This window comes from Hemitrygon akajei, chromosome 10, assembly GCF_048418815.1.
Source record: "Hemitrygon akajei chromosome 10, sHemAka1.3, whole genome shotgun sequence".
NCBI classification, from domain to species: Eukaryota; Metazoa; Chordata; class Chondrichthyes; order Myliobatiformes; family Dasyatidae; genus Hemitrygon; species Hemitrygon akajei.
The window spans coordinates 38,964,582-38,981,746 of NC_133133.1; the positions used below are offsets into that span (position 1 = coordinate 38,964,582).

Genomic DNA, 17,165 nt, shown 5'->3' on the forward strand with positions numbered 1-17,165 from the left:
TTATTCTTAAACTGTGGACTCTGGTTCTGGACTCCTCCAACATCAGGAACATGTTTCCTGCCTCTAGCATGTCCAATCCCTTAATAATCTTATATGTTTCAATCAGATCCCCTCTCATCCTTCTAAATTCCAGTGTATACAAGCCCAGTTGCTCCAATCTTTCAGCATATGACAGTTCCGCCATCCCGGGAATCAACCTCGTGAACCTACGCTGCACTCCCTCAATAGCAAGAATGTCCTTCCTCAAATTTGGAGACCAAAACTGAACACAATACTTCAAGTGTGGTCTCACCAAGGCCCTGTACAACTGCAGAAGGACCTCTTTGCTCCGATACTCAACTCCCCTTGTTATGAAGGCCAACATGCCATGAGCTTTCTTCACTGCCTGTTGTACCTACATGCTTACTTTCAAGGATTTTGCATCTTGTCCATCCTGCACATTTCAAGATTAGTGGACCTAAACTGGCCCCCAAAATAATCTATACATCTGTGAAGCCCTGAAACTGGTGGAAGGGATGTAAACATTTAAATACACAAACCTTGCCACCAGCTCAGACCACAAAAACTGATGAAATAAAGACAACAGCTATGGGATAGTCAGCCATGACCAATCTGACAAAAGTAATAAACAGGGATATTAAAAAACACAAAAGTCATATAAAATAAAATCTGCATCCAAGAATGAGAAATGTTTGCAAGCACAAAAGCCCTAATGACAATTCTAGCTGAGAAATAATCTTAAAGAGAATGAAAATAATCATATGAAGAGCAACTGGTTCTCAAAAATCAAATAGAAAGGTAGAGAGGAAGACAAAAGATCCAGTGAGAAAACATCAAGCGACAGATTGAATCTGGGCTTCTCTAGACATCCCAAAATCATGCAGAACTTTCCAAATTGATATCCCAATGAACAAATCATGGATGGAAATTGGGAAAATGTAACCTGATCACATTTTACATTGGAAATTTCACAGAAGGAATGCATCGAGGGTGCATTTATAACTCCCATACACAAAACATTTATAACATGAGCAAACACGAGGAAATCTGCAGATGCTGGAAATTCAAGCAATACACACAAAATGCTGGTGGAACACAGCAGGCCAGGCAGCATCTATAGGGAGAAGCACTGTCAACGTTTCAGGCCGAGACCCTTCGAAGGGTCCTGACGAACAGTCTCGGCCCAAAACGTCGATAGTGCTTCTCCCTATAGATGCTGCCTGGCCTGCTTTGTTCTACCAGCACTTTGTGTGATTTATAACATGATGACCTTTATCACAGACCAGCTTTCTGATATCCCATTAATGGTCTTGAGGCAAGAACTGTAAAAGACCAAGCTGCAAAATAAACAGTTTGCATATACTGCTTAAGCAAAAGACCATAAGCAAAATACTGGAACTGAGTTAGCTTGCTAGAATTTATTTTTGCAATAGGAAAGATAGCAGTCACTACCATTTTACATGCATATAATATTACAGAATTCCATAAACACATATGATTAAGTTTACAATTGAAATAGCAACATTTAGTTTAAAAAGAGAATAATTTTGGCAGATTGTAACTGATCTTCAGATTGTCAACTCTAATTTTGGGTCTGTCTGCAATGTTGATCTTTACTCTGACAGTCCATCATAAACAAATTGTAAGGATTTTGAAAGACATAGTGAATATTGAAAATATACAACAGGACTATCATCTTCCGAAAGACCTCAACAAACAGCCGAATGGCGGATATACATGAAACCGTGTGCACACTCATACACATTTGAATAAGGGATGAGAACAAGCTGAAAAGGGGAAAATAATAAATGATTTGAAAAATAAAATCTTCATTCATTAGAACAACTTCAAACCAGCTTTCAGTCTGTGTAGGTCACCTTGATTCCACCATAAACCTTCTGGGTCTACACAAGGCAATCCAGTGATACTGTAAAGGAAAACAATTTTAATAGATATATAAAGCTGAAAATGTTCAAATTAAAGCACATTAGAGGTTGCAGTACATGCATATCGGAATTTTGCAACGTTACTCCTAATCTGAATAAACAGAATTCAGATGCTAGCAACTCTGGAGTGACGAAGTAAGCAAATGGAGATTAAAAACATATCACCCAACATTTTAAATTGAGATTCAATTAATTCTATGTAAAAATAGATCCGTTTGTAATGTAGTCAAGAATAAGATAAGGCTTTCTCCCCAAACTGTAAAATTGCAAGCCCACATTTGCCGCCTTGCTTTCTATTTACTCATGGAAAAATGACCTAGTACTTTTTGCATAGTTGGAAAAATACATCTATTGCTCCAAATCTAATATACCTTACAATGGTATTTTCCAAAAGCTGGTACAGTTGGCCCTCCTTATCCACGAGGGATTGATTCCGGGACCCCCAGCGGATACCAAAAACCGCGGATGCTCAAGTCTCTTATTTAACCTGTCTCAGTGCAGTGGACTTTAGGACCCAGCGCAGCTCTGAATCTGCAGTGTTTCTGTTCACGAAAATAATCATGATCATGATTGAAAATAAAGTGGAAGTAATAAAGCGATCAGGAAGAGGTGAAATGCCATCGGTCATTGGAAAAGTGTTAGGCTACAGTTGGTCAACGATTGGAGCAATTTTAATGGATAAAATGAGAAAGGCCCTGCCCCGATGTAAGCTACAATTATTACTAAGCAACACAGTGGTTTAATTATTGAAATATATACGTTTTTTAAGTGGTTTATATGCGTAGAAAGGTAAAATATATACTATATACTAAGACAAACGTTTGACTAACTGATACTAAATAATACCGGATGTACCTGTTCCAACTTAAAGACGGACTCAGGAACAGAACTCGTTCATAACCCGGGGACCGCCTGTACTTTAAAATCACCTCTAGATTACTTATAATACCTAATACAATGTGAATGCTATGTAAATAGTTGTTATACTGTATTGTTTAGGGAATAATGACAAGAAAAAATAGTCTGTACACTCTCAAACAACAAGTGCTGGAGAGAGAACTTTCGGGTTTTCCTGATCCGTGGTTGGTTGAATTCGCGAATGCGGAACCCGCGGATAAGGAGGGCCGACTGTATTGGGACAACAGCTCTTTTTGCTGTACTCTTCTGAACTTGGCTATATAGGATTCAATTTTAAAATATTTGGGTGGAACAAAACTCAGAAGTTATTAACAACGAGACAAACTTAAGTACATACTGGTAGAGAGGGAATGGTCAGATGAAATTTAATGCATAAAAGAGGAAAGAAAAGAACAATTTGCAGGAACAATGAAGAATATAAACGAATAGTTATAATTAAGTGTTTCTGATAAAGGTGGTCAAATCCATAAAGGCAAACACAAGGAAATCTGCAGATGTTGGAAATTCAAGCAACACACACAAAATGCTGGTGGAACACAGCAGGTCAGGCAGCATCTATAGGGAGAAGCACTGTCGATGTTTCAGGCCGAGACTCTTCGTCAGGACTAACTGAAATGAAAGATAGTAAGAGATTTTAAAGTAGAAGGGGGAGGGGGAAATGCGAAATGATAAGAGAAGACCAGAGGGGGTGGGGTGAAGCTGAGAGCTGGCAAGGTGATTGGCAAAAGGGATACAGAGCCGGAGAAGGGAAAGGATCATGGGACACACATTTTAATTCCACGTCCCATTCCCATTCTGATATGTCTATACATGGCCTCGTCTATTGTCAAGATGAAGCCACACTCAGGTTGGAGGAACACCACCTTATATACTGGCTAGGTAGCCTCCAACCTGATGGCATGAACACTGACTTCTCTAACTTCCGTTAATGCCCCTCCTTCCCTTGTTACCCCATCCCTGATGTATTTAGTTTTTCCCCCCCTCCTCTTTTTTTTTCTCTCTCTCTGCCCATCACTCTGCCTGTTCTCCATCTCCCTCAGGTGCTCCCCTCCCCTTTTCTTTCTCCCTAGGCCTTCCATCATATGATCCTTTCCCTTCTCCGGCTCTGTATCCCTTTTGCCAATGATCTTTCCAGCTCTCAGCTTTACCCCACCCCTTCCGGTCTTCTCTATCATTTCGCATTTTCTCCTTCCCCTCCTACTTTCAAATTTCTTACTATCTTTCCTTTCAGTTAGTCCTGACGAAGGGTCTCGGCCCGAAACGTCGACAGTGCTTCTCCCTATAGATGCTGCCTGGCCTGCTGCATTCCACCAGCATTTTGTGTGTGTTGCTCAGATCCATAAAGGATTTGATAGTGTTATTAATGGATGGATCAAAAATTATTTGAATATGGAAATATAAATGAATATACAAATATAACCTATGAGTGGCTGTGATCTGGACTAGTGATGAAGGGATTGAGGAAGCAAATTCAGTATCTTTTACAAGGGAACTTATATATATTTCTGAGAATTACACTTGCATAGTAAAAGAAAGCAGCCATGGAACGTTATTAGCTAGATGGCCCAGAGGGCTGGCACAAGCACCCTGAAGTTGCTTTGAATATCTTTTCATTCAAAACCATGAGAATTAAAAGATAATTATGTTGAGTGTATTTGGCTAAAAAATATCCTTCACTGTCATGATAAATCTTTTGCAAATTACAAATCTTATCAGTAAATTATAACATGGCAGAGAAGCTGGAGCTTGGAAACACAGAAAACCGTAATTCACTAGCAGATTATCATGAACGCACAATGCACTGAATTTTCCCCAGAGGCGATCATCTAAGTCCGTGCCATGGGGTAATTCTAAACATTTTTGTCACAAAATAGTACCAAGATACAAATGAGAAAGTCAACAGAGAAATATGGCATCAAATCATGTTCAGTATCTAACCAACAGATAAGACAGCTAAATCAAGATCTGACAACTCTGGAACTTATCACCACACTGAATGGAATGGAATCCTTTCCCCCACTACACCTAAAGGGGAGAATTTTCAGCTTTAAAGCAGTAACATTCTTCACATCAAAGCACAGAGCTTATACGTGCCCTGGGTGTGTGAAGCAGATCAACCAACACCATGTGAACAAAAGAAATAGATTTTCATTGCTATGATATTTGGAGTTGTGAATCAGAGTCACTATATTTAACACTCTATGTGATATTATATTTATATCATATATGAATTACATTTCCTATATTTGACACTTTTCAAAACTGCATGTCTTCCCTTATCCTAGCCTGAGGATTGCTTGTGGAAATATGGTGACAATTACAGCACATATTCAAGGCTTACTCCTCACCCCTGTGAAAATAAATCTGCTGGTCTACCAAACCATCAGTAACATTACCATAAACTCAACCACACTAGCAATCCAGCTATTATAAATGTCCAATTTTGCACTTTTAAACCATTAAGACTGCTTAGCTTCCCTCTCACATCACACCACAACTTGCTTCTGTAAATTGCCTCTACCGTATAAATAGATGCTACAGGGAGGATAAAATGAGTTAGGGTAGGATTAGTGCAAAACTGGCTGCTTGACCAGTGCTGATTTGTTGGGCCAAAGGACCTGCTTCAATGCTGTATTGCTCTACATTTGTTTCAAGAAGGACAACGTTTAGATTTGTATTTCAGTTAGCACTGAGTAAAAGCTGCACCGGATCTTCTTTTCTGTGAAATAAATGAAAAAGCTACACAATTGAAACATAACATCCACCTGATTGTACCTAGTTCCCTAAAACTGGTATTTTATAACTTATTTTCTGTACCTTGCTATGATTATTTACAGATGTCTATACATGGAGTCCATACATTTCTAGCTTTGCTAAAGTCAGAAAGGACTCTTGTCCATTTTAGGTTCACACTGGATATACTCATATTTGTCTGCAACAAAGTACATTTGCTACTCTTTCATATTCCTGTCTATATTGTTTATTTTATGTCTAATACATCATTAGCCCACGAGGTTTTCCATCCCATTATCCAAATCTATAATAAATATGGTTAACTTCTGAGGTCCCAACAGACCCCAGCAGAACACTAGTAAATATATCATCTTAGAAGCAAATCATTGATTGAGAAGTTCTTTCTGAAGGCAACTCAAGGACACAAAGACACGGCTTGAATTCTACTAGCATTTGTTTCATCCAGAACCTAATTTTCACTGAAACTATTTAGGCTTTTCTTCTGACTAACCAGAAAGGATAAAACACCATTTGAAAACTATCACAAACAGCAGAAAATCTGCAGATGCTGGAAACCCAAGCAACACACACAAAACGCTGGAGCAACTCAGCAGGCCTGAAATGTCCTCTATACTCTTTTCCATAGATGCTGTCTGGCATGCCAAGTTCCTCCAGCATCTTGTGTGTGTTATGAAACTTATCAGTAGTTTTCAGTAATGTTTTACTTTTTCCATAACACAGAAGATATTCGACCAATACTGTACCTGTTCTTCTATAAAAAAAACTCCCTTTTCATAAACAGCAGAATTAGTAAAATGTCACCATTACACAAACTGGTTTGTCATTGCCTAAAGAAAATTTCTAATTCTAATGTAATTTAAAATATAAAATGATAGCAATTAACAATGCCCCCAAATGATCTGTTTAATCTTCTATTGCCAACGTTATCCACAACACATCCAAATATAAAACGGAAATGAGTTTTAAACTCTAGTCACAAGAGTGATTAAAAAGAGCTTTTAAAAAGAGTGATTAAAAAATGTTAGCATTCAAACAGCACCAATTTATGAGGTGGAATCTGAATACATCACAAAGTAAATTAACTACTAATATAAAAGATTGCAAGGTTTTAAGATACGTAAAGAAGCAAGAATAGACAACGGACTGTTGGAAAGTGATGCTAGAGAAGTACAAGCAAAGAAAGGGTGGAGGAAGTGAATAGCTACAGTAGCCTTTATAGTGGAAGACACCAGTAACATGCCAGAAATTCAAGAGTCAGGAGGTACAGACATGTACAGTGGTCATTACTGGGAGGTATGGGGAATCCGATAGGCCTGAATGTGGATAGATCATCTGGATCAGATGGACTACACCACAGTTCTGAAAGAAGTAGCTTAAAAAATTGTGGACACATTAAACGTGATCTTTCAAGAATCACTGCAGTCAGGAGGGTGTCCCAGAGAACTGAAAAATCACTTGTCACACCTATTTAAGGAGGAAGGGAGGCAAAAAACAGTGAACGATAAACCAGTTAGCCCATCTCAGTGGTTGATCAGATTTTAGTCTATTATTAAGGATGAAATTTCAGAGTACTTGGAAGTACACGATAAGACTGGGCTAACTGGTTTCATTAAGGGGAGATTTTTCCTGATAAATCTGTTAGGATTATTTGAGGAGGTAATAACCAAGTTAGACAAAGGAGAGTCAACACATGCCAGTTACTTGGACCAGTTTATTTATTTATTGAGGCAATATAGCACAGTAACAGGCTCCTCCAGCCCAACAAGCCCACGTTGTCTAATTACATATACATGACAAATTAACCTACAAACTCATAGGTCTTTGGACTGCGGGAGGAAACCAGAGCACCCAGAGGAAGTTCATACAGTCATGGGGGATTTTCAGAAGCCGTTTCTCAAGCTGCCATATATGAAGCTGCTGAACAATAGCCCATGGTGCTAAAGGCAAGGAATAAGCACGGACAGAATGTTGGCTGACTGGCAGAAACCAGAGAGTAAAGATAAAGGGTCCTTTACAGGACAGCTGCCAATGACTAGTAGAGTTCCACAGGAGCCAGTGCTGGGACCACAGCTTTTAACTTTATATATTAATGATCTGGATGAAGATATTAATGGCATTCTGACCAAGTTTGCAGATGATACAAAGATGGGTGAAGGGGCAGGTAGTATTACGGAGGCCAGTTAGGAGAGTGGAAAACGAAGTGGCGGATGAAATAGGGAAGTCTGGGAGAGGGATTAAGTGTTATAGGGGAGAAGGCATAGAAACAGGTTGGGGTGCGGGGTGGGGGGAACTACAACAATCAGCTGAAGGACAACCAGACTTGATAAGCCATATGGCTAATTCTACTTCTATATCTTAAGTTATCAGTAGTGATGAAATACCTTGTAATGTGAACAATTTGTTATACAAATTTATTTTAATTCTTTGTACTTTAATTTTTTAAAATCACATTTAAGAAAACTATACTTATCAGTGGTGAAGTTGTGTATTTGCAAGTGTTAACATAAATCATCCCCAAGTTGGAGAAAGAACATTAAGCAGACTGATCATTTACCTCATTTTAGTACTCTGGTGATCCATGGTGTCCTTTGCTGTTGGCTGTGGCAACACTGGCATCAAGGTGTAGTTATCCACTAAAAAGCAGTTAGGATCTTCACTTTGGCCTGCTACTTTACCTAAAGGATAATCCTTCCATGCAATTTGATCTAAAAAAAAGTCAGAATCATAACTGTACTGTAGGACTTACAAAGTTCAAAGTAAACTTTATCAGAATACATACACGTCACCACATACAACCCTGAGGTTTTTTTTTCCTCTGCAGGCATACTTAGCAAATCTATATAAGAGTAACTGTAAACAGGATCAATGCTCAACAGGCTGCAAATGCAAATATAAATAAATAGTAATAAATAACAAGCATGAAACAAGATAAAAAGAGACTTTAAATGAGTGCAGTTATACCCTTTTGTTCAAGAGCCTGATAATTGAGTGGGTAGCAACTGTTCCCGAACCTGGTGATGCAAGTCCTTTTGATGACATGTCAAATCAATGCAGAAACCTGAGAAAATAAGGCACTGTTGTGCTTTCTTTGCAATTATATTTATATGATGGGTCCAGGACAGGTCTGAAATAGTGACACCCAGGAATCTACAGTTAATGACCTTCTCCACCTCTGTTCCTCCGATGATTACTGGCTTATGGATCTCTGGTTTCCCTCTCCTGAACGCTACAATAATCTCCTTGGTCTTATTGACATTGAGTGAGAGAGGTGGTTATTACACCACTCAGCCTTATTTTCAAACAGTGGTGTCATCAGCAAATGTATATGGTGTTACAGCTGTACTTTGTCACACAGTCATTGGTGTAAAGTGAGTAGAGCAGGGGGCAAAGTACACATCCCTGCTGTAATGTATTATGTGAGTATTCGTAGGTCAGAGTGCGTATGACGTCAGAACGCGGGGTTTTGTAAAATGGAAGTCTGGTGAATAAATGTGTGTGTTTAATACTGTGGTGTCCGAGTCACATTAACACTACATGATGTCAGCAGAAAGCGGAAAGGAACAGGAAGCATCTGCTGAAGACAGGTGAGAGGGTGTTTCCACGTACAGATACACAGGACATTTCCACGGATACAGACATGGAAACAAATGACACCAAGAGTGAGAGGCGTGACGAAACCCCACGACGCAATGACGGTGAAAGTTCGGCGCAGACGGATCGAGGTGGAAATGCAGACACAGAGGTTACTCGAGAGACTGACTCTGAAGGACAAGCACAGTCACAGTTCTATCACACAAGGTCTGGGAGACAAGTCAAACTTCCAGCTAGATACAGAGACTAGATCTACCTACAGTCTCGCACAGTTTGAGACAAAATCACACGTTATAAGTTCCAAGGTGTGAAATAAAAGGTTTATTAGTCTATGTTAGTAAAAGAAAATACACTGCTGTTAGTATTGTAAGATACGATGTAGAATACAGTATAAGAAGTTAAGATTTTTATCAGTTTATGTCATGGCTGTTGTAATGTTAGAAAGTCATACCTAGAGGCATTGTTTTGGTAATTCACAGTATTGTAAAAAAAAACTTGAGAAGGGGGATGTAATGTATTATGTGAGTATTCGTAGGTCAGAGTGCGTATGATGTCAGAACGCGAGGTTTTGTAAAATGGAAGTCTGGTGAATAAACGTATGTGTTTAATACTGCGGTGTCCGAGTCAGATTAACGCTACACCTGCGATGCTGCCACACTGATGGAGATAGGAGATGCTTTTGCCAATCCAGACCGAGGTCTACAAGTGAAGAAATCCAGGATCCAATTGCACAAGGAAGTATTGAGGTCCAGGTCTCAAAGTATATCAAACAATGTCTAATGAGGAACTTAAATGATACCGGTTTTGAAAAAAAAGTCATCCTTTGGAGAGAGATTTATCTTCTCCTCTAACAGATGAGTTTTTCAGCATTGTACATACAGCATTAGAAATCTGGTATTGATTGCATTTCTTTGCATGTAACATGTTTAATTTTGAAGGGCAAGCCTGAACTTTTGTTCAAAAGACATAATTATGATTTTCAGTATTCAAGGAAGAACTCCGGCTAATCAATTAACACTAGATCTCCAGAATCAGAATTCACCTTTGTTAAACCACCAGGTTTCAGCAGTAAAACCTCATGTGAAGTCAATTAATTCAGCAAAATGAGAAGAAATTATACATTACAGTTATCTGGAGGCCTTAAATAAATAAGCAAAGAAGGGAGGTATTAAAAAGACATTGCAATAGCTTTAGTTCCAAGGAATCTCAGTGTGTAGATAAAAGTAAAAGGAAATAAAAGCAAATATTGAAGGGCATATTTTCCTAACATTCCTAACTTGGCAAGGGCTAATATAAAGAAGTAAGGTTTAAGAAGAAAGGCCATTATGGGGGTGGACCAGCATTAAGAGTGGGGAGTTCAGGCTTTGGCAAAGAGAGGTAAAGAAGTTGGTAGCTTTTTTAGGTTAATTTTTCTTTCTCTCTTATTGCACTGTTAAAGCAGTGGAATGCCCTTCTTGTGGAAATGCAGAGAGACCTCCAGTGTCCCTGATGGCTACATCTGCAAGAAGTACATCCAGCTGCAACTTCTTTCAGGCAGTGATGAACTGGAGCTACAACTGGATGAACTCAGGATCATTTGGGAGACTGAGGGGTTGATTACCAGGACATTGTGTACGTGTGTGTAGGAGAGAAAAGAGATGACCTAGCAGGGGAAAGCAGATCAGGTCTTGGATTTGGGGGGGGGGGGGGGGGGGGAGGAGAAGAGGCAAGCTGTACTGATAGGGGAAATAGGAGGTTCTGTGGATGAGAACAAGATTCCCAGATGGTATGTTGCCTCCCAGATGCCAGGGACATCTCAGATCAAGTACACAGCATTCTGAAGTGTGACGGTGAGCAACCAGAGGCCATGGTCCATGTCAGTACCAATGATATGGGTAGGAAGGGTAAAAAGATCCTACAAAGCGAGTTTAGGCAGTTAGGAGCTAAGTTAAAGGACAGGACCTCCAGGGTTATGATCTCAGGATTGCTGCCCCTACCACTAGTGAAGCCAGAAATAGGAAGATCATATGGCTAAGGAGATGGTGTAGGAGCGGAGGCTTCAGTTTTTTGCATTATTAAACTCTCTTCCAGGGAAGGTGGGACCTGTACAGAAAGGACAGTTTGCACCTGAACTGGAGTGACTAATACCCCAATTTGCTAGTGCTGCTTAAACTAAAATTGCAGTGTGATGAGAACCAAAGCACCAGAGCAGATAATGGAGTGGTTGTGAGAAAGGCTGTTGTTAAGCCTCCATACAAAGACAGGAATTGAAAGGTTGAGTACGATGGGACTAATGCTGAGTTGTGTATACTTCAATGCAATGAGTATTGCAGGGAAGGCGGAAGAGCTTAGGGTATGGAACAGCATGTGTCGCCACTAGATCGTGTAGCCATTAGATTAGTGTATGTCGTGTCTAACAAGCCTGATAAGAGTTCTTTGAGGAGGTGACCAGGCATATAGATGAGGGTAGTGCAGTGGATGTGATCTACATGGATTTTAGTAAGGAATTTGACAAGGTACCACATGGTAGGCTTATTCAGAAAGTCAGAAGGCATGGGATCCAGGGAAGTTTGGCCAGGCGGATTCAGAATTGGCTTGCCTGCAGAAAGCAGAGGGTCGTGGTGGAGAGAGTACATTCAGATTGGAGGGTTGTGACTAGTGGTGTCTCGCAAGGATAGGTTCTGGGACCTCTACTTTTCGTAATTTTTATTAACGACCTGGATATGGGGGTAGAAGGGTGGGTTGGCAAGTTTGCAGATGACACAAAGGTTGGTAGTGTTGTGGATAGTGTTGAGGATTGTCAAAGATTGCAGAGAGACATTGATAGGATGCAGAAGTGGGCTGAGAAGTGGCAAATGGAGTTCAACCCAGAGAAGTGTGAGGTGGTACACTTTGGAAGGACAAACTCCAAGGCAGAGTACAAAGTAAATGGCAGGATACTTGGGAGTGTGATGGAGCAGAGGGATCTGGGGGTACATGTCCGCAGATCCCTGAAAGTTGCCTCACAGGTAGAAAGGGTAGTTAAGAAAGCTTATGGAGTGTATGCTTTCATAAGTCGAGGGACAGAGTTTAAGAGTTGCGGGGTAATGATGCAGCTCTGTAAAACTCTGGTTCGGCCACACTTGGAGTACTTTGTCCATTTCTGGTCACGTCACTATAGGAAGGATGTGGAAGCATTGGAAAGGGTACAGAGGAGATTTAGCAGGATGCTGCCTGGTTTAGAGAGTATACATTACGGTCAGAGATTAAGGGAGCTAGGGCTTTACTCTCTGGAGGGGAGGAGGATGAGAGGAGAAACGATAGAGGTATTCAAGATATTAAGAGGAATAGAGTGGACAGCCAGCACCTCTTCCCCAGGGCACCACTGCTCAGTACAAGAGGACATGGCTTTAAGGTAAGGGGAGGGATGTTCAAGGGGGATATTAGAGGAAGGTTTTTCACTCAGAGAGTGGTTGGTGCGGGGAATGCACTGGCCGAGTCAATGGTGGAGGCAGATACACTAGTGAAATTCAAGAGACTACTAGACAGGTACACGGAGGAATTTAAGGTGGAGGGTTATATGGGATGCAGGGTTTAAGGGTCGGCACAACATTGTGGGCCGAAGGGCCTGTACTATGCTGTATTGTTCTATGTTCTATTAGTGAGACTTCATTGCAGGATGGGCAGGACTGGTAGCTTATTGTTCCAAGGTTTTGTTGTTTCAGACATGATATGGTGGGAAGGATTAAAGGGGGAGAGGTGACATTACTAGTAAGGGAAAATGTCACGGCAGTGCTCAGACAGGGTAATACTCATATAGGCAGTGCTCCGGAGCTCGTCTACTGAGGCTATATAGGTGGAACTAAGGAAGGGATGATCACATTACGGGGATTATATTATAGACCAATTTACAGTCTGCAAGTTTTAGAGGAGCAACTTTGAAGAGAAATTGCAGATTGTTGTGGGAAACACAAGGTTTCCAGTGAGGGGTAGGGCACTGAGGAGTGCAGTAGAACAGAGGGATCTGGAAATACAGATCAATAATTTCTTGAAAAGGATGTCACAGGTAGATAGCATCATAAAGAAAGCTTGTAGCATAATGGTCTTCATAAATCAATTTATTGAGTACAGGAGTTGGGAGGTTAGGTTGAAGTTATACAGGACGTTGGTGAGACCTAATTTGAAGTATTGTGTGTAGTTTTGGTCACATACCTACAGGAGAGATGTAAACAAGATTTAAAGGGTGCAGAGAAAATTTACAAGGATGCTGCCAGGACTTGAAGACCTGAGTTATAGATAATAGGTTAGGAATGAAGAATGAAAGAAGACTTGATAGAGGTATGCAAAATTATGAAGGGTATGGATAGGGTAAGTGCAAGCAGGCATTTTCCACAGAGGTTGGGCGAGACTAGAACTAGAGGTCATGGGTTAAGAGTGAAGGGTAAAAATTTTAGGGAGAACATGAGGGGGAACTTCTTCACTCAGCAAGGGTCAAGAGTGTGGAATAAGCTGCCAGCTACCTGGTAGACGTAAGCTCAATTTCAACAGTTAAGAGAAGTTTGGATAGGTACAGGTCGATAGGACTAGGCATATTAATAGCTCCGCACAGGCTAGATGGGTCAAATTGTATGTTTCTGTACTGCAGTGTTCTGTCTCTTCTATTCTCAAATCTCTCAAAGCAGCTCAAAAAAGCACACTGGAAAACACTATTTCTGACATTAAAAAAGCAGCTAACAAATTGCTTTCCCAAATTAAAAGATTTTCCTCAGCTAACAGATTCCTGTAATATTGAATGAATAAAAAAATGGATCACACACCACTTCAAAGAGACTTTTCTAAGCATCCTACCGTTCTACTACTGTCCCCATCTATTTCATTCTCTAGAATGGTAAAAATACAAGTTTTCATGAACAAGTACAAATACAAGTACCATCAACACAGAACACTCCCTGAACACATACAGTAAATATTTGGACTGAATCTTCCTGCAGGGCAGAATCAACTCAAATTTGCATAAAGATTGGTGATAAAATGGAATGAAAATTTCCAGGGCACCAACATCTTCCTCTTTCCTCCTATTCTCAAAATAAACTATTTCTTGAGTATAATGCTACAGATATATCTAACATTTGATATTTATTATGTGCAAAACAGTGTTTTTGGTAGGCTATAGAACTGCACATTGACTAACAGTTAATGGAGAGCTCAGCAAGGGATTATGAACTCAGATTTAACAATTCAAAACAAAATCAGTAGAATTTGCAATAAATAAAGTGAAGTACATTATGTATTACGCTAACAATGTAACTAATGATTATGTAGAAATGGATCTGTCAACATTTAATTATTTTTCCCAAAGTCAAGAACATATCAGTGGGTTTAGTAAAGGCCAAAAATCTGATAATTAGTACTACTTTGCCACCAATGAATACAGTACATGGTTTACTCTGCTTATATAAATATTTCTTTGTGAACTATCTTACACCAATTTATTTGACCTGAACAACTCTGATTATCATCCTGTGTGACAGATACTTCAAAAAAAAAAGTCTCAACCTTAGAGAAACCACAGGCACTGAAACTTAAAAAATAACAACCTCGAGACTGCTGTTGACGCAATGTAGAGGAAGTTACAACTTTTTTTTCTATGCTTTATTCAACAAGGGAGTTTTTTTTGTAATAATAACTATGTACTTAAAATGAACATGTTTCCATTCCATAATATTTAAACAAAATCTACACAAATATACCATTGAAATAAACAAAAACAAACATCAAAGCAATTGCACACCTGTACATAACTGCCATACTGATCCCTCCAAGGACTGAATTGTCTCAGCTAACACTTCAAGGTTGACTGTTTGTGTCTGTTCTTCTCCAGAGGTGTGGACCACCACAGGTTCAGTGTCCATTATGAAGTCAGTATGCATGGTGCTAGTTAACTGGTTTGATGATTCGGCTCCATTCATCATTGGCAGGTTTTCCACTGTGTATACTGGTAGCTGATTACATCCAATTGGGAAGTCAGAAATGCTGAAGGACCCTGGTTCCTGAATATATATAGAACAGAGCTGGAGCAGTTTCTGTTGTGTGGTAATGGGTAATGGAGAGTCCATGTCAGTTAAAATCCTGAAATTGTACAGCAAAAGGCAGATCTTATTTTGTCTTCTTTTGTACAAGTTAGAAATCTGCTCATCAGTTTTAGGGAAGAGAGATCTATCATACAATCAGTGGATATTTGGCAAGCTGCTATAAAAGGAGGATTCGGATCAACTCAAACTTTGTACAGAAGTACTAAAAGTTCTAAGTATTGTTTCTAGGTAGTTATTAGGATATGAAATGTCACAAGTCTATCATGGCCTTTTAGAAAAACTTGCTACAATATGAATAATTCTGTTGAATAAAGTTTATAACAAGACCATTCAGTACACTTAATTCTGGAATCTTGTTTTAAAGAAAAGTTCTCTTATCTCTTTTAGAATTTAATTTTATTTCCTGTAGTTCTACTTCACCGACCATCAGGTAAAGAAAAAAAAATAATCATAGCACTTCATCAAAATGACACAAATTCAAAGATATTATCAGATATCTAATTTATCTTTCATCTGATAAACGGTTCAGATAATTAAAGCCTACGTGATATATTAAAAATTGCTTCAGTGACTTTGCCCATAGTGCAGCAAAAACATCAAAAGGACCACACAGGGACATAATCCAACAAATTTGTGCCGAGTCACAGAAGGGGAGGGGGGAAATGGGCAAGATCTGTTTGTGAGCACAAAGTTAGTTGTGGTCATTGGTGCTAATTACCTCAGTCCTTGGAGACTGGAACAGGTATTCATTAGATCAGCGACTTTGACTTAAACATGGGAGGCAATTTGGCCCATTGAGACTATGTTAACTCTCCAAAGCAATCTCAATCTCTTGACACACAAAGCCAGTTGTCAGCAAACCTTGCATTCAGTGTACAGAAGTTATTTTAATTATAAACATACTATTTAATTAAAAGACTGCAAAACTTGTTTGATATAATTTACTGCTTATCAAACCAGGATGGTATTCTTTAATTCATGCTTTTCTAAATGAAAATTTTGTTACATAATGGCTTCAGAAACTTGCTTGCTGATGTTAGCTTGGGCAATAACCTACTCGTTTTCTACATTTTTAACCAAATACATTTTATTAATCATGTTCCAGCTCTCTAGAGCAATTTCTATATTGAAACACAAGTGAATTTATAGCCTCTGTCATTTTCTCCCTTGACTTCAGTCTCTCACTTCTTCTAAATTGATGATCCAATATTCTTTTCTTGACTACTTCTTTGTTAGAAATTATGTTTTCATATGCTGTCATTTCTTCTCTTACTTCATTTCCACAACTCAATGTTCTAAGCAAAATGATGTCAATTCCAGCAAAGTTTTTGTTGGGATCTCTAATAAGTATTTTGTTATTTTACCATTTAACATAGATCATAGAATATTACAGCACAGTACAGACCCTTCAGCCCACTAACCTTTTGACATACTCTAAGATCAATCTAGCCCTTCTCCCCTACATACCCAACCATTTCTCTATCTTCCATGTGCCCATCTTTAAGTTTCTTAAACACCCGTAATGTATCTACTTCTACCATTATCCTTGGCAGGGCATTCCACAACTACTTTGTGTAAAGAACTTACCTCTGATATCCCCCCCCCCCCCCCCCCCGTACTTTCCTCTAATCAACTTAAAATTGTGCCCTCTTGTATTAGCCATTTCCGTCCTGGGAAAAAGTTTCCGGCTGTCCACTCTATCTATGCCTCTTATTTTGTATATTTCTATCAGATCACTTCTCATCCTCCTTTACCCCAAAACGAAAAGCCTATCTCGCTTAATCTACATACACCCTAGTCCAGGCAGCATCCTGATAAATCTTCTCTGCGCCCTCTAAAGCTTATACATCCTTCCTATAATGAAGTGACCAGAACTAAACACAACATTCCAAATAATGAAGTAACA

General features: G+C 39.4%; 1 protein-coding gene across 1 annotated transcript in view; it reads right to left on the reverse strand.

Annotated features, from left to right (window-relative positions):
• Nucleotides 1–1,399: 1,399 nt before the first annotated feature.
• las1l (LAS1 like ribosome biogenesis factor) overlaps nt 1,400–17,165 on the reverse strand; it is a 70,939-nt gene continuing 55,173 nt past the window's right edge. Inside the window, exons 11-13 of the mRNA XM_073058057.1 lie at nt 14,959–15,296; nt 8,173–8,323; nt 1,400–1,927 (exon numbers count right to left, since the gene is read on the reverse strand). Of these exons, the coding sequence (XP_072914158.1) occupies nt 1,837–1,927; nt 8,173–8,323; nt 14,959–15,296 (580 nt within the window). The 3' untranslated portion in view covers nt 1,400–1,836. The remainder of the gene's footprint in view (nt 1,928–8,172; nt 8,324–14,958; nt 15,297–17,165) is intronic.